A 23261-nucleotide genomic window follows, 5' to 3' on the forward strand; every position below is an offset into this window, starting at 1 on the left:
GCCAACTGTATCCACCAGTGAATGAAAAAATCCAGCTGGTGGCAGTTTCAGGAGTGGTGGCATGATCTGATAGAACTGAGAGCAGTCCAAGAAATTAAATCGTCAGGCCACAGCTGACTTGGACCAAAAATTACCAGTATGCATTTCCTTGAATTGCCTCAGGAAGGAGTGGATACAGCCAGCGTGGCTGCAAATGGACCACAAATTATTTATTGTTAAGGGTGTAGAACAGCATCAGAGAAGAATGAGTTGGCAGTCAGATAAGAATTAATGGAGTGGGGGAGAATAGGAAGGAGGATATTGGACTGCCATTTATGGCTGCCTAGCCAGTGGAGTCAGAATGGTAGTTTCAAGTAATCATTCAGGCCAAAAGAGGACGGGAAGAAATACTGACCCAAGGCAGAGGCAATCAGCTAAGGCCTGCTGCCTATGGAGGGGCAAGGTTGCATAGTGAGTCGGGGCTCAGCTGACATTAACCTGGAGATTGGTAGGTAGGGGAATCAAATAGTGGGCACAGATAATAAGTGATATTACAAAGACTAAACAAGTTGAAAGCTGTATAACACCAGATGTTCAGACACAAAATTTACATGTGTAAAAGCCATCAGGAAAAAAAACTTTAAACCCATAACTTAATTTTTAAAAATGTTACTCAAAACGTGACTTAAGTCTTCAAATCCTGCAAATGTTACAGATCCACCTATGGGTGTTGCAGGCAATCATAGCTAGGTGTGGACAGAGTTAACAATGGCAATGTAATAGGTTTACCCTTTAACAATTCAGGCCAGTTTACTGCGCAAATTTATTTCTCAATGGTTTGGAATTTGAGAATGAGTACCAGGAATGTGAAACTATATTTAGAGGTGAAAATTGAATTACTGAGACATTATCACCAGTGTAGTGAAGAATAATAAATTTGGTAGCAGTTTTTAAACTTATTTCTCATTAGGGTGGACAAAAAGACAATTAACTTTGGTAGTGGAGCCAGTGATGGGAGGTTATCTATTTCAAATTGTCACTGAGGCTGAGTGATGAGAAATTTAATTATGTAGAGTTAATAAAGCATGGAACAATTTGACAGACAAGTCTCGAGGCCAAGCCTACTGGATCTCTTCGGAGAAAAGTGAATAAATATTTGAAGCAGAGGTAGTTACAGGACTATGAAGTGGATCCCTTCCTAACAGCACTGTTGGTGTACCTGCAATTCAAAACAGCAGCTCACCACCACCTTCTCAAGGGCAATTAGGGATGGGCAATAAATGCTGGCCTAGCCAGCAACGCCAACACCCCATGAAGGAATTTAAAAAATCCATTTCAGATTATTCTAGCAAAGAACAAGCAAAGAGATGATTAGACAAATGGTCTCCTTTTGTCCTTTAAAGTTATACAGCTCCCATATTCTTAACCTTCCCAAAAATTAAATTCAACTGGAACAAAATTTATCTATTTGCAGTGCACCTAGAGCAACATGCTTGGGAGATGAACCTTGTAGCAGCAGCAGTACGACCTAGCATTGAAAGGACTGAAAAGTAACGGAAGGAAATGATTAAATTCTTTAGATTAACTTTAGCTTTCAAGTGAATTTCTGTTAGCAATGTTTAGTTATAAAAGGAATTCCGGTCAGATACTGTTTTAACGAACAAAGAGAGGTCACAAAACTGTCGGTAAGGTCTAGCCTTGAAAAGGCACTTGCCATAGGATCTAGACAATTAGGGAGTATGAGTTAGGTTTAGGGAGTTAAAATTGAATTCCAGCTAATTAGATGAGGCAGTATGTTGAAACCATGTAGCTAAGAAAGGTATAAAAAATACTTGAGAATTTGAGAAGGCTTGGCTAATCGATCTGCTCGTGCTTGAAATGTATGTCACGGTAACTTATATTGTAAGTGTGACCCTGAGTATAAATGTAATTATTAATAGTAATGATTATCATTGTATATATGTAATTGTTGGTAATAATAGTTAGCATTTTATGCTTAATTTCCATGAAAGCCAATAAATACCTTCAAACCCTATTATTTTGTGGAATAACAAATTTAAAAGAACATCCATTCACCAACAGCAACATAACTAGTAATACTCAGGAATGATAAATTTGTGACACGGGAAGTAAGTGCGAAAACAGTGCATGCTGGATGCAGAACTTTTAATATATTATAGATAGAGTTAGATTTGGGTGAACATCTCTCTTTCCATATCTTTCAATATCAATAATGCAAGTAGTAATTTTACCTCAACATGTGATTAAACTGTCCTGGAATTTCACTACATATCAGAAACCACATTCCAGGTCTTGAACAATGTGAGCAATGCCACAGGAGGTCTATTAGTAATGCATAATGCTACAATGTGCAATTCACGGTATAATATGCCTGTCATTATAAAGCAACACATCCTTCAAAATACTAAAAATAACACTCTCGGAGATTTCTTATTTTATGTAATTTATGAATTATGTTGGTCAACCAAACAGAGTCTAGCTAAATATTTTACAAACATTCACAATAAGTTGCAAAATAGTACAGAACATTTAGCAGCAGCTCAATGCAATTACAAATTGTTAGAAGAAAGCTCTTTTCTGAGTATGAACACTAGATTCAAAAATATATTACCAATTTTGATTAGATAAATGTAAAGGCAAAATGCCATACCTCGGCATCAATCCATTTGACACCATCTTTGGTATGCAGTACATGGCCATAGAAGTAAACAGGCAGCACGTACTCTGGACGAGCCTTTTCCCAAGGGTTGCCATGTCGCAACCAGTCATCAGCTTCCTCCACCTATAATTATGCAGAATGAAGCTCACATTTATTAATTTGTCCATACATAAATAATTAATCACATACTCCGCAGAAATTTGATTACAGGTTTGGAGGCATAATGCAGACAATTTGGAGCTTAGTTTTTAAAGGAAGTGCTTTTAAACATTCTACCACTACAATTCAATTTTGTCAGGACAGCTCTGTTATATTTTTGAGGTGTTTACTCCCGATGTTTTTGTGGGTTCAGCATCTTAGATTGTTTCCATAAGTGATCCCATGCCCACTATGAAGTGCATCTTTATGTGCCTGATATCTATATAAATGCAAGTCAAGGTTTAAATATAGCTCACTGTTTTTAACACAATACCAGGATAAGAAAAGCAGCAAGCCTCCTTTTGCTTTATTCTAGCACAGCAAAGACAAGAGCACTACCATTGAGCCAAGGCTATTATTTTAATTTCTTCTTTGGTTTTGCATCATTATTGAGGATTCACATCTACTGCTCATCTGTTGTGAATCTTCAGGTGGGAATACAGTCCAAATTGAGCAAGGCATTGCTAGTTAAAATGAGAGCATTGTACGTAGTCATTCATTGATTCAGGGGCTACTGCCACATGCTCCTTCCTGCAATGGCACTTTGCTGTGACAATCTGAAGACATATTTCTTCCAATTTGTACGCTCCAATGTGGAAACTTTGGTGCCAAATGCTTCCGTCATGTGCAGACTGGTCCCAGATTGTTTAAGTCAATCTGGCACAAAATGATGTCTCACTTGCATGAGTCTTTGTACCTTAGCTTTGGCTACCCAACAGGTCTACTGGCACCATCAAGCTCTCCATAAAGCACATCTTTGATAGGCAACCATCATCCATTCTCACAATGTGGCCTAGCCATCATAGTCAATGTTGCTTGAGCATTGCCATGATACTTTTTGAATTAGAAAGCAGCAGTACTTCTGTGTTGGGGACTCTATGCTGCCAATGGATCCCAAGGATCTTTCTCAAGCAACACATATGAAATGAATTCAATCTGCATTCCTGCTTCTGATATTTAGCCTGAGTTTCAGCGTCATACAGCAGCCTACTTAATACACAGGCATTACAGATTCTTAGTCATGTGGCAATTGAGTTGGGGCTTTTCCAGGCTGTTGCCTGAAATTTTCCAAATGCCACAGCAGCACTACCAATACAAGCTAGGCTAAGTCATCAAGCTTAATTTTACTAGAGACCATTGAGCCCAGATAGCGGAACTTGTCTACATTGCTCAATTCAGTGTTGTTTAGTTGTAATGTTGCTTCGAACTGACCATCTTGCGCCATTATCACTGTCTTTTGTAGGCTGATCATGACTCCAAATCCCTCTGCAGCAGTTGAGAAGGCACTTAGAATTGACTGCAGGCCTTCAGCTGAATGCACTACAAAATGTGCATCATCAGCAAACAGAAGTTCACATATCAGAATATGTCTCACTTTGGTCCCTTGCTCTCAATCTGGATAGGTTGAACAGTCTTCCATCTGATCTTGTGCGTAGCAATACCCCTTCTCTAAAATCTTTATCCCGAAAAGCATAAAGCAGGACGCAGGAGAAGAAGATGCCAAACAGTGTTGGTGCAAGAACATAACCCTACTTTACTCCACTGAGTATTGCAAATCAATCAGGTGTCATTCCATTGTGGGTGATTCTTCCTTTCATACCACAGTGGAAAGATTTCATGATCTAGAGTAGTTTTGGTTGATCGATTTTCTAAAGAAGGGAAAACAGGCCATTTCTGCTAACCAGATCGAAGGCTTTTGCCAGGTCTACAAAAGCAACATGTGGTGTCTTCTGCTGTTCTCTGCACTTTTCTTGAAGTTGTCTCAAGATAAAGATCAGGTCTGTAGTTGAAAGACCAGCTCTGAACCCACATTGGCTTTCTGAATAGACATCATTGGCAAGTTTTTGTAGGTGACTGAGCATTATCCAGGCAAAGATTGTTCCAACTACATACAACAATCAAATGCCGCAGTAGTTGTTTGAATCTGACTTGTCACCTTTGTTCCTGTACATGGTTATGTTTTGGGCATTCCTCATTTCCTGGGAACTTTTTTCCCCACATGCTAATAAGCAAGAACAGTTCATGCAGACTACGACCTCCCAGCTTATAGAGTTCTGCTGACAATCCATGACATTTTTTAGCGCCACTGTAATATCTTTCATGGTGGGGGAGGGGGGGCGGGCACTTTTAGTTCTTCTTTAACTGGTTGGTAAAAAAGCAGAGTCCTTCTTCACTTACTGCATTTTGTCTATTGCACAGATCCAGATAGTGCTCTACCGAATGATCCATAATTCTTTCTTTGGAAGTGATCATTTCTCCCATAGCAATTCGTACCAGATCAGGTATGGTGACAACGGGGCCCATCGCCTCTAGGTCCAGCAAACATTCCATGAGCATCACTATTTTTGGCATATGTCTGGATACATTGACAGAGATCAAACCAGTATTCTCTCAAACGTTTATGAAACTCTTGCTGGACATTTTGGGATTCTTCTCTCATTTGCAGTGTATATGCGTTACGAGGGGTGTCCAAGTACTGGACTCTTGCCTTCCTTTTTGCTTCAATAATTGGAGTTAAACAAGCTTCATCAACTTTGAACCAATCAGCATTGTTTCTTTTCTTTGCAGCAAGAACATCTCTTGCTGTTGCATACATCGGGCTGGACTTAATGGCGCCCCCCCCCCCCCCCCCACCCACGAGACGGACTAGGAGGTGGGGATGGGGGTCACAGAATTGTGATGGGAGGCAGGCGCGCCATCGCTTTCCTGTCGCATCGCGATTACATCGGGGTGGAAAAGGCCGTGGATGGCCTTTCCGGCCAGAGGCCAATTGAGGCCCTTAGGTGGCCAATTATTAGCCACTTAAAAGCCTCTTCCCGTCGCTACTGGAATTAAATCAGTGGTGGGGGGGGTCTCCCCAACGTGGGGAGGTCGTCCAGTGAAACAAAGTGGCCTCCCTGTGGGCTTGGGAGGGTGGGGGGAGCCCCGCTATGGGCAATCTGTGGCCCACGAAGGGCCCCCGACGGCAAAGGCCTGCCAGACTGGCCCCGGCGACCCCGTTTCACCACCCACTTGTTCCAGTCTCCAGTGCTGGGCCTGATCCCAGGCCGCTTGTAGTACTGGCAGTGGCCACCGCTCCCAGTTGCACTGCCAATACTACTGAGCTGCTGGTCCTCTGATTGGCCGGCAGCTTGAAGGTGGGATCCCTATCCTTAAAGGCACAGGGATCCCGGTGTTGGGCACTTAAGTGCCTGAAGGCAGTTGAATCGTGCCAGGATGACTCCGAAAGGTTGAGGCAAGAATAAATCAAGCCCATAGTATCCTGAAAGGATGTCTACCCCTCCTCTGGACTCTGAGGTTCAGTTGGAATTGGTTTTTCAGCAAAGGCATCAGCTAATGCTTACTGAAATCTCCCACTCTTTTGGCTATGCTTGAAGAGTTGCACATTTACCTGTGAAGGGGCTTCATGTTTATGCTTTCTTTTCTTTTTGAATAAAATCGAACACTCACAGCGGAGAAGAGCATGATTTGTTCCACAATCAACAATATGCATAGAAATAAAGTTGATGGTGGAGCTGGGCTGTTGCCATGTCACTTTCCATTTGTCTTTCATAGGAAAGCGAGTGTTGGCACCCCATCTACGAACATTCACTCCCTCCACCACCAACGCACAGTGGCAGCAGTGTGTACCATCTACAAGATGCACAGCAGCAATGCACCAAGGCTCCTTAGACAGCACTTTCCAAACCCACAACCTCTACCAACTAGAAGGACAAGGGCAGCAAATGCATGGGAACACCACCACCTGCAAGTTCCCCTCCAAGTGACACACCATCCTGACTTGGAACTATATTACTGTTCCTTCACTGTCGCTGGGTCAAAATCCTGGAACTCCCTTCCTAACAGCACTGTGGGTGTACCTACCCCACATGGACTGCAGCGGTTCAAGAAGGCAGCTCACAACCACCTTCTCAAGGGAAATTAGGGATGGGCAATAAATGCTGGCATGGCCAGCGACGCCCACATCCCATGAATGAATTTTTAAAAAATTAATTGAAGTATTAAATGAATACTTTGCATTTGTCTTTACCAAGGAAGAAGATGCCACAGTGAAAGAGGAGGTAATTAATACACTAGAAGGATTTAAAATTGATAAGAAAGCAGTATTGGATAGGCTGTCCATACTTAAAGTTGATAAAGCACCAGGACCGGATGAGATGCATCCAAGGATACTTAAGGAAGTGAGAGTGGAAATTGCAGAGGAACTGGCCATAAATTTCCAGTCTTTAGACTCAGGGTGGTGCCAGAGGACTGGAGAATTGCAAATGTTACACCCTTGTTCAGAAAAGCATGTAAAGTTAAGCCCAGCAACTACAGGCCAGTCAGTTTAACTTTGGTGGTGGGAAACTTCTAGAAACAATAATTTGGGACCAAATTAATAGACACATGGACAAATGTGGGTTCATTAAGGAAAGCCAGCACGTTTGGAGAAAATCATGTTTAACTGACTTGCTGGAGTTTTTTGAAGAGGTAACAGAAAGAGTTGATGAAGGCAATGCTGTTTATGTGGTGTACATGGACTTCCAAAAGGCATTTGATATAGTGCCACACAACTGACATGTGAACAAAATTAGAGTTCATGGAATAAAAGGGACGGTAGCAACATGGATACGAAATTGGCTGAGTAACAGAAAACAGAGTGTAGTGATTTGGGCTGAAGGAAGGTTTGCAGTGGAGTTCCCCAGGGGTCAGTGTTGGGACCCCTGCTTTTCATATATTAATGACCTAGACCTTGGTGTACAGGGCACAATTTCAAAATTTGCGGATGATACGAAACTTGGAAGCATTGTGAACTATGAGGAGGATAGTGTAGAACTTCAAAAGGACATAGACAGGTTGGTGGAATGGGCAGAAAAGTGACAGATGAAGTGCAATGCAGAGAAATGTGAAGTGATTCATTTTGGCAGGAAGAACATGGACAGACAATATAAGAAAGAGGGTACAACGCTAAAGGAGGTGCAAGAGCAGAGGGACCTGGGTGTATAAGTGCCAAAGACATTGAAGGTGGCAGGACAGATTGAGAGAGTGGTTAATAAAGCATATAGTATCCTAGGCTTTATTAATAGTACCATAGAGTACAAGAGCAAGGAGTTTATGTCGAACTTGGATAAGACACTAGTTCAGCCTCAGATGGAGTACTACATCAGTTCTGAGTGCCACAATTTAGGAAGGATGTAAGAACATTGGAGAAAGTACAGAAAAGATTCACGAGAATGGTTACAGGGATGAGGAACTTCAGGTATGAAGACAGACTGGAGAAGTTGGGACTGTTACCTTTGGAGAAGAGAAGGTTGAGAGGAGATGTGATGGAGGTATTCAAAATCATGAGGGGTCTGGACAGAGTTGATAGGGAAAAACTGTTCCCATTTGTGAAAGGATCGAGAACGAGAGGGCACAGATTTAAAGTGATTGGCAAAAGAAGCAAAAGTGACATGAGGAAAAATTTCTTCAAGCAGCGAGTGATTGAGATCTGGAATGTACTGCCTGAGGGTGTAGTGGAGGCAGGTTCAATCGAGGCATTCAAAATGGAATTAGTCTGTTATCTGAAAAGGAAGAATATGCAGGGTTACTGGAAGAAGGCAGGGAAAATGGCATTGCCCATTTGGAGAGCCAGTGCATACAAGATGGGCCAAATGGCCTCCTTCTGGGCTGTAACAATTCTGTGATTGATGCATTACAATAGTGACTGCATTTCAAAAACAAAAGAACTTCATTAGCTGTAAAGTGCTTTGGGACAGCCTGAGGTCGTGAAAAATGCTATATTAAATGGTTCCCTCTCTTCAGGTACTTCCCTCCATTTAATACAGCTGTCATCATCCCTCTCCTCAAAAATCCCACAATCATCCCCTATGCCCGTGCAAATTAACACACTTCTAACCTCCCTTTCTTGTTCAACGTTTTTCCGCCTCCCAAAGCTACCGTTCCCACAATGCCATGCTTTATTCTTTCCAATCAGGTTTTCACCCCGCCACAGCACTGAAATAGCGCTAATCAATGCAAAATTACAACTACTGTGACTGTAATGGTTGTGCATTTTCCCTCCTTGTCCTCAATCCCTCTGCAGCCTTTGATGGGGTCAACCACACCATCCTCCTCCAACACCTCTCCTCCACTGTCCAGCTCAATGGGGAATGCATTCACCTGGTTCCATTCTTACTTATCCAATCATAGCCACAGAACCTGCAGCAATGGCTTTTTTTCTCTCAAGTCCCTTAAAGATCTATTGTTAGTACCCTCATCTCCTACATCTACATGCTGGTTCTGTGGCGACATCATCCAGACACAGGCTCTGGGCCCATTCATAGGCTGACGACACCCAGCTCTAGCTCTCCAAAATCTGTTTCAGTCTTTCCATTGCATTTGTTTACAAGACTCTTGTCCAAAATTCAGTCTTGGATGAGCTACAACATCATCCAGTTAAACATTTGGTAGATGGAAGTCATTGTCTTTGGTTCCTACCACAAACTCCATACTCTTGCCACCTATTTTATTTCCCTTTGTGGCCACTATCTTGGGTTGAACATGACTTTGCAATCTCAGCACCCAATTCAATTCCAAGCTGAGCTTCCAACCCCATATTCTCTCCACACAAAGATCGTCCACTTTCACCTCCGAAACATCAGCCAGCTTCAACCTCCCTAAGCCCACCTGTTGCTGAAAGCCTCATGTAAGAAATGGCTGTCTAATAACCTTATAAAATCATAAGAAAATTAATTGTAATTATAGAAATAGCACTATACCTCTCATTAAGAAGGAATCTATAGCAGGCAACCAGGCTCACAAGACACAGGACAGCATAGGCCTGTTATGCCTGCCAAGGACATGACTCTAGCACAGGCTCTGAAACAAGACATTCCTAAAGCCTAATAAGGTGGGATTTCATGACCCATATCTAAACCAACTGTCTGAGTAAAGGTTAAACAGGATGTCCTAGCAAGCAATGAGATGACTTTATGGGCTTCAGACAGAAATAGGTGTCATACACAGAAGGAGCTGTGATAAAATAAACAATGAAATGGAAGAATTATGAATTTAAAAAAAGTTAACTGCTAAACAAAATCAAAGAACACAGTAAAAATGGAATTGCGGCCCTGTGACCCCCTCCTGCACTGAAAATCCATAAACTCGCCTGCAAAGATGAGGCTCGTTCACCTCGTCTGAAATAACTCTGGGGAGAACCCCTTTGAAATTGAAAGGAGCTACTGCCTGTTAATGAGTCTGATCGACTTGAATGGATTAACAGAGGATTCTGGAGACAGTGTGGCTCATACCCAAACCAAGATGAATAAGATATGAAGCAGCAACATCAGAACAGAATGATTCCAATTCAAAGATCAAACAATTGCCATGGTTAAATGGGACAGATTCAGAATAGATCTAATAGCTCAAAACATGGCATTCAGGAGGCTAGCAGCAGCAGCAGAATCGTATTCAAACACAATCTGTAACCTCATGGCCCGGCATATCCCTTACTCCAGCATTATCATCAAGCTACAGGATCAACCCTGGTTCAATGAACAGTGCAGCCAAGCATACATAAAAATGAGGTGTCAGCTAAAGGCCTGCTACCCGACCCTAACCCGATGGGACCCGACAACACGTGTCGGGTTCGAGTGGGGTCAGGCCCCTTTTCCGGGTCCAGCTTGGGTGGGGCTCGGTCTGGGTTGGGCCGGACACTCACAGTAAGTGCTCTGCTGGTAAGTATTGAAATTTAAAAACTTAGCCGAGCTGGGAGTCTGGGACGAAACTGAGTCTGCGCAGTGAACGAGTAACGTCACGATGACGTCATCACGCATGCCCTGCAGCTTCCTGCAGGTTTGGTGTCAGGAAGGTAAGTAAAGGGATGGTCGGGTCAGGTCGAGTTGGGCTCGGGGCAAACTCGGAGGGATTCAGGCCAGGTCAGGCTCGGGTCTGCTGTGGTTCGGTCAGGTTCGGGTCGGGTTCTTTTTCCCGACCTGAGCAGGCCTTTATTGTCAACCCGGTGAAGCTACAACACAGGATTATTTGCATGCCAGACTGCAGAAACAGCAGGCAATAGGCAGAGCTAAGCAATCCCACAACCAACGGATCAAAACAAAGCTCTGCAGTCCTGCCACATTCAGTCATTAATGGTTTTGGACAATTAAATAACTAACAGGAGGAGGAGGAGGCTCCACAAATATCCCCATCCACAATGATAGGGGAGCTCAGCACATCAGTGCAAAGGAAGAGGCTGAAGCATTCGCATCCATCTTCACCCAGAAGTGCCGAGTGGATGATCCATCTCGGCCTCCTCCTGAGATCCCCAGCATCACAGATGCCAGTCTTCAGCCAATCTAATTCACTCCATGTGTTATCAAGAAACGGCTGAAGGCACTGGATACTGCAAAGGCTATTGGTCCTGACAACATCCCGGCTGTAGTACTGAAGACTTGTGCTGCAGAATTAGCCAAGCCCTTAGCCAAGCTGCTCCAGTAAAGCTACAACACCGGCAGCTACCTGACAATGTGGAAAATTGCCCAGATATGTCCTATCCACAAAAAAGCAGGACAGGTCCAATCCGGCCAATTACAGCCCCATCAGTCTACTCTTGATCATCAGCAAAGCGATGAATGGTGTTGTCGACAGTGTTATCAAGCACCACTTAAACAGCAGTAACCTGCTCACCGATGCTCAGTTTGAGTTCTGCCGGGCCATTGGGTTCTGACCTCATTACAGCCTTAGTCCAACAATCACAGAAAGCCTGTGAGAAGGATCCAGCAGGTAGAAAAAAAGAACCCTGCTGACCAAGAACAGCAGACCTGAAGAGGTGAGGTGAGAGTGATCGCCCCGGATATCAAGGCAGCATTTGAACAAGTGTAGCATCAAGGATCCCGAGCCAAATTGAAGTCAATGGGAAACAGGGGAAAACTCTCCACTGGGTGGAGTCATACCTAGCACAAAGGAAGATGATTGTAGTTGTTGGAGGCCAATCATCTTAGCCTCAGAACATTGCTGCAGGAGTTCCTCAGGGTAGTGTTCTTGGGCCAACCATCTTCATCAATGACCTTCCCCCATCATAAGGTCAGAAGTGGGAATGTTCGCTGATAATTGCACAATGTTCAGTACCACTCACAACTCCTCAGATACTGAAGCAGATGCAGCAAGACCTGGAAAACATCCAGGCTTGGACTGATAAGTGGCAAGTAACAGTCACGCCACCAGTGCCAGGCAATGACCATCTCCAATAAGAGAAAATCTAACCATCTCCTCTTGACATTCAATGGCATTACCATCGCTGAACCCTCCCCACTATCAACATCCTGGGGGCTACCATTGACCAGAAACTGAACTGGAGTAGCCCCATAAATACCATGGCTACAAGAGCAGGTCAGAGGTTGGGAATTCTTTGGTGAGTAACCCACCCCGACTCCCCAAAGCCTGGCCACCATCTACAAGGCATACTTGTATGATGGAATACTTTCCACTTGCCTGGATGACTGCAGTTCCAACAACACTCAGGAAGTTCGACACCATCCAGGAAAAAGCAGCCCGCTGGATCGGCACCCCATCCACCACCTTAAACATTCACTCCCTCCAACACTGTTGCACAGTGGCAGGAGTGTGTACCAGATATAAGATGGAACTCACCATGCCTCCTTTGGCAGCATCTTCCAAACCCACGATCTCTTCCACCGAGAAAGACAAAGGCAGCAGATGCATGGGAACACCGCCACTTGCAGGTTCCCCTCCAAGTCACACCCCATCCTGACTTGGAACTATATCGTCGTTTCTTCACTGTCACAGGATCTAAATCCTGGAACTCCCTGCCTAACTGTGGGTGTACCCGCACCGGATGAACTGCAGCAGTTCAAGAAGACAGCTCACCACCACCTTCTCAAGGGAAATTAGGGATGGGCAATAAATGCTGGCCTTGCCAACGACGCCCACATCCCATGAAAGAATAAAAAAGATACTGCTGCTGCCAGCTATGGAACACAGCATCCCTCTGCTTCCCCCATCCATTTGCCTGATCTGGGACCAGTAAACCATTATTACCTGTTACAGGCCCTACATCTTTGCTGCCTATTTAGCTAATGTATCGTATCTAAACTGTTGCTTCTCAATAAACTGCTTTAAAACCACCTATGACATCGACTCCTTTTTGGGTAATCTGTGACTCTCAGATCAAATCTTACAGTAGTATCAACAGTGGGATTCACAGTGGCCGGAATCATAGACTTGGGTTGTGAGAAGCAACAGCTTAGTTAAACACATGAGAGTATTGTTGAGACTGGTAGAAAACCTCAGCTGAGTTTTGGTTAAGTAAAGACAGAAGTACAATGGCTTCGGCATTTCACAGGGAACAGCTGATAGATAGACAGCCAAGGAGAGAAAACAGGCGCACCTGGAGCAAAAGTGCATTGTCGGGAGGCTTTCTGAAGAGGTTCAGAAACGCAAACTTAAATTAGAAAAGGGTTGGGGTAAGTTGGTCTATGGGGCACATTTATGTGCAATAAAAAAAAACAAGGGGATGATTATACAAAAAGAAAGCAGAGTTTGTTCGGCGGAGAGTTTCATCTGTTGACTTTTTTTATTAAAATGTATATGCAGCAGAGTATCGCCATCCTGCACAGTTACGCTGGGAACAGGAAGCACATGACAGAGCACATTATAGAAGGAAAATACTAGAGCAGATACTGGAACAAAATATTGAATTACTGGCATAAAATACCAACCTATGTGAGGAGTTAGAAGATGCAGGGGGGCGGGGGCTTTGAGGGATACTTCAGCAACAAACCATCGCCTCCCCTGAAGCAGACCATGCTCCGTGTTTAGCTAAAATCCAACAGCTTCAGGCACAAATCTGCCAACAGCACGTGGTTGCTGTCTCCAAAACCAGAGCAGCTGACTCCAGCCCTTGTTGGGACAAAATAGTTCAGAACCTAACCCATTGCTCCACCTCTCCCATGGAAGACAGACAGGAAAATACCAGTGTGCATGGTCAAGGCAGGGTTAAGGGACAGTTAAGCTCTTCTTCCGTCACCTCCGTCACCGGGCTCACTTCTTTGACCAGGAGTCCTCCCCCCAACCAGCAGACCCATTCACCCGACTCCAGCATTCTCCCTCTACCTGGATCCCTCCCCCTGGCCTCTTACCAGCTCTTGATCTCTTCATTGAAAACTGTCGGCGAGACATTGGTCATCTCAATTTCTCTGCCCCCCTCACTCACTCTGACCTGTCCTCCTCTGAACTTGAGGCACTCCGTTCTCTCTGGTCTAACCCCGACTTGGTCATCAAACCTGCAGACAAGGGTGGTGCCGTTGTTGTATGGCGTACCGACCTCTACCTTGCAGAAGCTCAACGCCAACTCACAGACACTTCTTCCTACCTCCCTCTGGACCATGACCTCACCACCGAACATCAAGCCACTGTCCAAAGGACTGTCACTGACCTCATCTCCTCTGGAGATCTTCCGTCTACAGCTTCCAACCTCATAGTCCCGCAACCCCGGACAGCCCGCTTCTACCTCCTTCCCAAAATCCACAAACGGGACTGTCCCGGCAGACCCATTGTGTCAGCCTGCTCCTGCCCCACTGATCTTATTTCTTCCTATCTTGACTCTATCTTTTCTCCGCTGGTCCAGTCTCTTCCCACCTACATCCGTGACTCTTCTGACGCTCTACGTCATTTTGACAATTTCCAGTTTCCTGGTCCCAACCGCCTCCTCTTCACTATGGACGTCCAATCGCTCTACACCTCCATCCTCCACCAGGATGGTTTGAGGGATCTCCGCTTCTTCCTTGAACAGAGGCCCAACCAGTCCCCATCCACCACCACCCTCCTCCGCCTGGCTGAACGTGTTCTCACATTGAACAACTTCTCCTTCAACTCCGCTCACTTTCTTCAAGTAAAAGGTGTTGCTATGGGTACCCACATGGGTCCTAGTTATGCCTGTCTTTTTGAGGGATATGTCGAGCATTCTTAGTTCCAGTCCTACTCAGGCCCCCTCCCCCAACTCTTTTTCCGGTACATTGATGACTGTATCGGTGCCGTTTCCTGCTCCCGCCCTGAACTCGAAAACTTTATCAACTTTGCTTCCAATTTCCACCCTTCTCTCACCTTTACATGGTCCATCTCTGACACTTCCCTTCCCTTCCTCGACTTCTCTGTCTCCATCTCTGGGGATAGGTTGCCTACTAATATCCATTATAAGCCCACCGACTCCCACAGCTACCTGGACTACATTTCTTCACACCCTATCTCCTGTAAGGACTCCATTCCATTCTCCCAGTTTCTCTGTCTCCGACGCATCTGCTCTGATGATGCTACCTTCCATGACGATGCTTCTGATATGACCTCCTTTTTCCTCAACCGAGGATTCCCCCCCACTGTTGTTGACATAGCCCTCAACCGTGTCCGGCCCATTTCCCGCACCTCTACCCTTTGAGAAACTGGCAAAGCAGCTAAAATGGCCAGCTGAGACCTGGCCTCTTTTACTGCAAAGCAACCTAACTGGAAAAGCCCATGACATCTATTCCTGTTGCCAGATGAGAGTTCATCAAATTATGAATTGACAAAAAATGCTATCCTCGGGGTATATGAATTAGTACCCAAAAGTTTAGGACCCTCAGGAAGCAAGCTAATCAAACTTTTCTGGAGTTTGTAAGAAGTAAACAGTAGGCTTTTGACCAGTGGCTGGGGGCTCTTAAAGTACAGCTCAGCTATGAAAATCTCACAGAAGTAATTCTGTTAGAGGAATTTAAACACTCTCTCCCACTCTCCGTAAAGACACATGTAGAGGAGCAGCGGGTTCAGAGAGCCTGGCAAGCGGCCGTTCTGGCCAACAGGTTTGCTTTAATTTATAAGTTGGTCTCCCGGGGAGAACCTTTCCTAGTCAACCCCACAAATCAGAAAAGGACAAAGGGTGGGAAGGTAGTATGAGCCCAAGCAGTCCTGGGAGAGAAAGAAAAGCAGGAGACACAGGGGGCCCTCCTACAGCCAAAAAGGAAGATGCTGGGAGCAGGAATGAGACCCAGAGACCTGTGTGCTTCCATTGTAATAAAACAGAGTATTTAAGAGCTGACTACTGGAAACTAAAGGGAAAACCTGTAGGGTTAATCAGGGCACATCTGCTCAGTGATGAAGTGAACCTGATGGAAGGCACAGCAGAACAAGCTGCGGCTTTAACTGCAGTAAGAGTGAGACCCAGGAAGCTTACGGCTGCAAGTGCTGGAAAATTTAATCGGATTCCTGAGGGTTATCAAGGTTTTGTGTCTGAAGGGAAAGTAACCCCATATCCTGAAGGCCTGACCTTTCCCCCGGAGATTGCAGTGAACACCAGAATGGTGGTGAATGGTGTTGGAGGGCAGTGTATGCCTGTACCTGTACACCGAGTGCACCTAAAGTACGACCTAGTTTCGGGACTGGTGACCGTAGGGATTATCGCTAGTTTGCCTGTGGACGGGGTTGACATCGTCTTAGGTAATGACCTTGGTGTCATATTTGACCCTGAGGTGATGTAGTCAATGGTTTCCCCCAAACCATCTAGATCGATTTGTAATTGGTCTCGACTACAAATCTCTTCCCGAATACGTAGGTGTGAAAATGCATAATTTCAAACATCAAGGCTAATGTTTCCCTCTCGATGTTCGACAAATAGGACTGCACCGCAGACAGGGTTTTTGAAGCGAATGCAATGGGTTTACCCTTCTGTAATATACATGCTCCTAAGCCTTTTTGCTTAAAGCAGCCAGAAGTACTGCACAAAGAACAGCTAGGCGTTGCGCAAACGACTACTGGCAACACCTATGCAGTCATATTCAGCTGGCCTCAGACACCGGAAACATCAGAGGAATGTATGATGGCATGAAGAGAGCTCTTGGGCCAACCATCAAGAAGATCACCCCCCTCAAATCTAAATCGGGGGACATAATCACTGACCAACGCAAACAGATGGACCGCTGGGTTGAGCACTACCTAGAACTGTACTCCAGGGAGAATGCTGTCACTGAGACTGCCCTCAATGCAGCCCAGCCTCTACCAGTCATGGATGAGCTGGACATACAGCCAACCAAATCGGAACTCAGTGATGCCATTGATTCCCTAGCCAGCGGAAAAGCCCCTGGGAAGGACAGCATTACCCCTGAAATAATCAAGAGTGCCAAGCCTGCTATACTCTCAGCACTACATGAACTGCTATGCCTGTGCTGGGACGAGGGAGCAGTACCCCAGGACATGCGCGATGCCAACATCATCACCCTCTATAAAAACAAAGGTGACCGCGGTGACTGCAACAACTACCGTGGAATCTCCCTGCTCAGCATAGTGGGGAAAGTCTTTGCTCGAGTCGCTCTGAACAGGCTCCAGAAGCTGGCCGAGCGCGTCTACCCTGAGGCACAGTGTGGCTTTCGTGCAGAGAGATCGACTATTGACATGCTGTTCTCCCTTCGTCAGATACAGGAGAAATGCCGTGAACAACAGATGCCCCTCTACATTGCTTTCATTGATCTCACCAAAGCCTTTGACCTCGTCAGCAGACGTGGTCTCTTCAGACTACTAGAAAAGATCGGATGTCCACCAAAGCTACTAAGTATCATCACCTCATTCCATGACAATATGAAAGGCACAATTCAACATGGTGGCTCCTCATCAGAGCCCTTTCCTATCCTGAGTGGTGTGAAACAGGGCTGTGTTCTCGCACCCACACTTTTTGGGATTTTCTTCTCCCTGCTGCTTTCACATGCGTTCAAATCCTCTGAAGAAGGAATTTTCCTCCACACAAGATCAGGGGGCAGGTTGTTCAACCTTGCCCGTCTAAGAGCGAAGTCCAAAGTACGGAAAGTCCTCATCAGAGAACTCCTCTTTGCTGACGATGCTGCTTTAACATCTCACACTGAAGAATGCCTGCAGAGTCTCATCGACAGGTTTGCGTCTGCCTGCAATGAATTTGGCCTAACCATCAGCCTCAAGAAAACGAACATCATGGGGCAGGATGTCAGAAATGCTCCATCCATCAATATTGGCGACCACGCTCTGGAAGTGGTTCAAGAGTTCACCTACCTAGGCTCAACTATCACCAGTAACCTGTCTCTAGATGCAGAAATCAACAAGCGCATGGGTAAGGCTTCCACTGCTATGTCCAGACTGGCCAAGAGAGTGTGGGAAAATGGCGCACTGACACGGAACACAAAAGTCCGAGTGTATCAGGCCTGTGTCCTCAGTACCTTGCTCTACGGCAGCGAGGCCTGGACAACGTATGCCAGCCAAGAGCGACGTCTCAATTCATTCCATCTTCGCTGCCTTCGGAGAATACTTGGCATCAGGTGGCAGGACTATATCTCCAACACAGAAGTCCTTGAAGCGGCCAACATCCCCAGCTTATACACACTACTGAGTCAGCGGCGCTTGAGATGGCTTGGCCATGTGAGCCGCATGGAAGATGGCAGGATCCCCAAAGACACATTGTACAGCGAGCTCGCCACTGGTATCAGACCCACCGGCCGTCCATGTCTCCGTTATAAAGACGTCTGCAAACGCGACATGAAATCGTGTGACATTGATCACAAGTCGTGGGAGTCAGTTGCCAGCATTCGCCAGAGCTGGCGGGCAGCCATAAAGACAGGGCTAAATTGTGGCGAGTCGAAGAGACTTAGTAGTTGGCAGGAAAAAAGACAGAGGCGCAAGGGGAGAGCCAACTGTGCAACAGCCCCAACAAACAAATTTCTCTGCAGCACCTGTGGAAGAGCCTGTCACTCCAGAATTGGCCTTTATAGCCACTCCAGGCGCTGCTTCACAAACCACTGACCACCTTCAGGCGCGTATCCATTGTCTCTCGAGATAAGGAGGCCCAAAAGAAAGCCTTTTTGGGATGCACCACCTCTAGCGTGGTCACTTCTCCGGGATTGTAGAATTGCAGTAACAATGCTTCTAACAATGACTTCTTTCGTGCCTCAGAGCTGTTGGTGGTCTTCGTGCCGCAGGAAAGGCACCTCCTTTTTCAATAGTTCCCAAAGAGATGATGCTTTTTGCGTGAAATTAGGAATGTAAGGGGACAAAAAGTTGATAAGACATAAATATCGAAGATCCTCCTGTGTTAGCATCCTCCAGTTTGCCGGGGTCAGGAATGATATCAGCACTCGAATAGAATGACCCAAAGAAATTGATTTGCTGCACGTTAAGATTGCATTTCTTTACATTCTGCCTGCATCAGCAGATGTAAATTCCAATCATGCTCCTGTTTCGTCATTCCCCACGAATTGGGTGTGCCAATAACCCCCAGATACCTATGCAGTGTAGTTACTATTGTAATGGAGGAAACGTGGCAGATAATTTGCACACAGCAAGATCCCAAAATCCTCAATTTGATAAATGACCAGATCATATCTTTTAGTGATATAACTAGGGTAATGGGGGCGAAGGGGCAGAGGGACCTGGGGGCATCCATGCACAAATCATTGAAGGTGGAAGAGCAGGTTGAGAAAACGGTTAATAAGGCACATGGGATCCTGGGCTTTAAAATAGGGGCATAGAGTACAAAAGCAAGAAAGTTATGGTGAACCTTTATAAAATACTGGTTTGGCCTCAACTGGAGTATTGTGTCCAGTTCTGAGCGCCACACGTTTAGAAGAATATGAAGGCATTGGGGAAGGTGCAGAGGAGGTTCATGGGGATGGCTCCAGGGATGAGGAACTTCAGTTATATTTATTAGATTGGACAGGCTGGGTCTGTTCTGGAGTAGAGAAGATTAAGAGATTTGATCGAGGTGTTCAGAATCATAAGGAGTCTGGACAGAGTAGATAGAGAGAAACTGTTCCCGTTGGCAGAGGGATCCAGAGCCAGAGGACACTGATCTAAGGTGATTGGGGAAAAAAAGCAATGGGAACATGAGGAAAACATTTTTTACGCATCAAGTGGTTTGGATCTAGAATGCTGTGCCTGAGAATGTGGTGGAGGCGGATTCAATCATCGCTTTCAAAAGAGAATTGGATAATTATGTGAAGAGAAAAAAGATTAGCAGGGCTACAGAGAAAAGGCACGGGAATGGAACTGGCTAGTTTGCCCTTGCATCAGTGTGATGGGCCGAATGGCTTCCTTTGGTGCTGTAACCATTCTATGATTCTATGACAGCTATGTCATCTGTAATGTATATGCATCCTGGTACTGTACAGGTGATATGATCCATATGCCCTTGCAAAAGATCTTGGCTAATGAATAGCCCAAAGGAAGCAATAATGACCAAATGAGGTATGAAATAGTCAGCTCCTGGGACTTCTCTGCCAGATGTATTGACCAATACCCATCTTTTGCACCAAGTTTTGAAAAGAACTTTGCTCCCACGAATTTCAGATTGAGCTTTTCTAAAGTCGGGATTCTGCACGGACAACGCTTTGTTCAAACATCTCGGATCCAGGCAGACTCGGAATGACCTGTCCTTCTTGGTGACAGATGTGATTCAGCTGCATCAATCCGTATGCTCTTGCACCTTCTGAATTATCCTATCTATTTTATTCAATTCAACCTTCAACTTGGCCTGTACGTGGATGCTGCACTTGCATGGTGGATCAATCGATGGTATGGCATCCTCTCTCAAGTAACGTTGCATCTCCCTGAAAACTGCCATTCCTATCGAAACACTTGGGGTATTGCGATGTCAGATCACTAACCGAAGTGATGGGTGCATCTTCTGATGCTGATCTGCTTTCCATTACCTGGCTGATCCTGTGTATCATTACCAATGTGAGACCTCAACATGCCAGCAAACCTGCAATCGCTGGATCTTTGAATGACTCGTTGTATTGACACTCCAGCACGATGGATCCTAAACATGGAATTTTCAACCCAATATATCTGATAGCTTCAGGGTAGTGGGTGTCGTCATGGCCTTCCACTTCTGTGGGTATATTGCTTGAGGAACTCTCAGAGGCAACATGTTGGCACTTGCCCATGTCTATTTTTGCTAATAGCGAATGTTTACCCACTTTCTGATGACAGATGATCTGAATTGTGGCAAATACTTCTGATGGTGCAATGGCATTTATGTGTTTTGTGACACGGACAGTGTGGAATGTATGCTCACTGAGTCTTGATCATCTTTGTTGTCTGTTTTGTCTGCCACCTCATGTATGCTTTGTCTATGGGATCTGGTACGGTCTTTGTTGCTGCTTGAAGGTATTGCCAGCTCACAGTCTGCTTGAGCCTTGGCATGAATTCTCGTAGCTTCTTCGGCCTGTGCTCTTCTGCATTGCCGCTGGCAGTGACCCTATCTGCCACATGTCTTGCAGAAATCATGAAGCGCTGGGCAACTCTTTGGTGCATGTAGATGTCTGCATCTTCCACACGTTTCCCTGGGTTTGACTAATCTGGTCAACGTGTCGACAGTTGCGGTAGCCCTCAAAATCAAGGCAACATTTGACCGAGTGTAGCATCAAGCAGCCCTAGAAAAACTGGAGTCAAGAGGAATCGAGGGAAAACTCTCTAAACGGTGGAGTCATACCGAGCACAAAGGAAGATGACTGTGATTGTCGGATGTCAATCATATCAGCTCCAGGACATCACTGCAGGAGTGTCTCAAGGCAGTGTCCTTGGCCCAACTATCTTCAGCTGCTTCATCAATGACCCTCCCTCCCTTATAGGCTGGAATTTTACCCCATCCCAGCGAGTCGGATGGTGGCGTGGGGCGGCGTAAAATTGAGCGGCAGGCTCCGGGAAGCCTACCCACCCCGATTCCGCCTCTGGATTAGTTTACGGCGGTCAGGTGGGGTGGGTGGGAAACGGCCCACCCGCCCGAGGCCAATCAAGATCCTTAAGTGGCCACTTAATGGCCACTTAAGGACCCTCGCCCGCCTCCATGGGTATTTTACCCATGGCGAGGGTGTGCTGGGGACGTGAAAGGCCGCCCTGCGATGGCTGCCGGCCTTTCCGCGCCCCGGGGGGTGGGGGGATGGGGCATGGCAGTCGGGCACAAGGTTCCCGATTGAGGTCTGCTCCCGCCTCCCAACCCACCCCCGGGACCCAAGACACCTCCCTCCCCCCAAACGACTACTCCAGCCTCACCAGGGAAGGACTGATCCCCGGTGAGGCATGCCCCTACTTACCTCCCCTCCTCAATCCATGGTGTCGGCTGGGCTGCAGTCCCAGCAGTGGCCACCGCTCCTCAAGTGGGTGGCAGTCCTGCCTCTGGATAAATAAAGCCTGGGGATCTGTAAAACACGGGACGGATCCTCAGGCTAGGCGGCAACGGGTTCGCCACTGACTTCCGGAGTCCGGCTCCCATCCAGCCACTGTAAAATTCCGGCCACAAAGGTGAGAAGTGGGGACATTCGCTGATGATTGCACTATGTTCAGCACCATTCGCGACTCCTCAGATACTGAAGCAGTCTATGTCCATAGGCAGCAAGACCTGGACAACATTTAGGCTTGGGCTGATAAGTGGCAAGTTACATCCATGCCACATAAGTGCCAGGCAATGACGATCTCTAACAAGAGGGAATCCAACCATCTCCCCATGACATTTCATGGCATTACCATTAATGGCTGAATCCCCCACGATCAACATCCTGGGGGTTACCATTGACCAGAAACTGAACTGGACCAGCCATATAATTATAGTGGCTAAAAAAGCGGGTCAGAAGCTGGAATTCTGCAGCGAGTAACTCACCTCCCGACTCCCCAGAGCCTATCCACCTTCTACAAGGCATAGGTCAGGAGTGCGATGGAACACTCTCCACTTGCCTAGATGGGTTCAGCTCCAACAACACTCAAGAAGCTCGACACTATCCAGGACAAAGCAGCCTGCTTGATTGGCACCCCATTCACCACATTCAACATTCACTCCCTTCACCACCGATGCACAGTGGCAGCAGTGTGTACCATCTATAAGATGCACTGCAAAAACTCACAAAGGCTCCTTTCGACAGCACCTTCCAAACCCTCGATCTCTACCACCTAGAAGGACAAGGGCAGCAGATGCATGGGAAGACCAACACAAGTCCCCCTCCAAACCACAAACCACCCTGATGTGGAACTATATTGCCATTCCTTCACTGTCATTGAGTCAAAATCCTGGAACTCCCTTCCTAACAGCACTGATGGTGTACAAACACCACATGGACTACAGCGGTTCAAGAAGTGGCTCACCACCACTTTCTCAAGGGAAATTAGGGATGGGCAATAAATGCTGGCCTTGCCAGTGATGCTCACATCCCATGAAAGAATTTTTTTAAAAAGCTGCAAGCTTTGTCGGGCTGCAAAGATCGCCTCAAAACCTTCAAGGATTTGTGCACAAACAACAATTGGTGTCTCTGTTGCACTTCCTTTAAAATTGTACCATTTAGTATGTCTGGTCTCTCCTCAGTCTTCTTGCTAAAATGTATCACTTCACACTTTTTTGCATGTATCTGCCCATTCCACCAACCTGTCTATGTCCTCTTGAAATATTACTACT

General features: G+C 45.9%; 1 protein-coding gene across 1 annotated transcript in view; it reads right to left on the reverse strand.

Annotated features, from left to right (window-relative positions):
- pygl (phosphorylase, glycogen, liver) overlaps positions 1 to 23261 on the reverse strand; it is a 171013-nt gene that overhangs the window by 120131 nt on the left and 27621 nt on the right. The window contains exon 5 of the mRNA XM_068038311.1: positions 2651 to 2782. Coding sequence (XP_067894412.1) covers positions 2651 to 2782 — 132 coding nt within the window. The remainder of the gene's footprint in view (positions 1 to 2650; positions 2783 to 23261) is intronic.

Source organism: Heterodontus francisci, chromosome 9 (assembly GCF_036365525.1).
Source record: "Heterodontus francisci isolate sHetFra1 chromosome 9, sHetFra1.hap1, whole genome shotgun sequence".
Lineage (NCBI taxonomy): Eukaryota > Metazoa > Chordata > Chondrichthyes > Heterodontiformes > Heterodontidae > Heterodontus > Heterodontus francisci.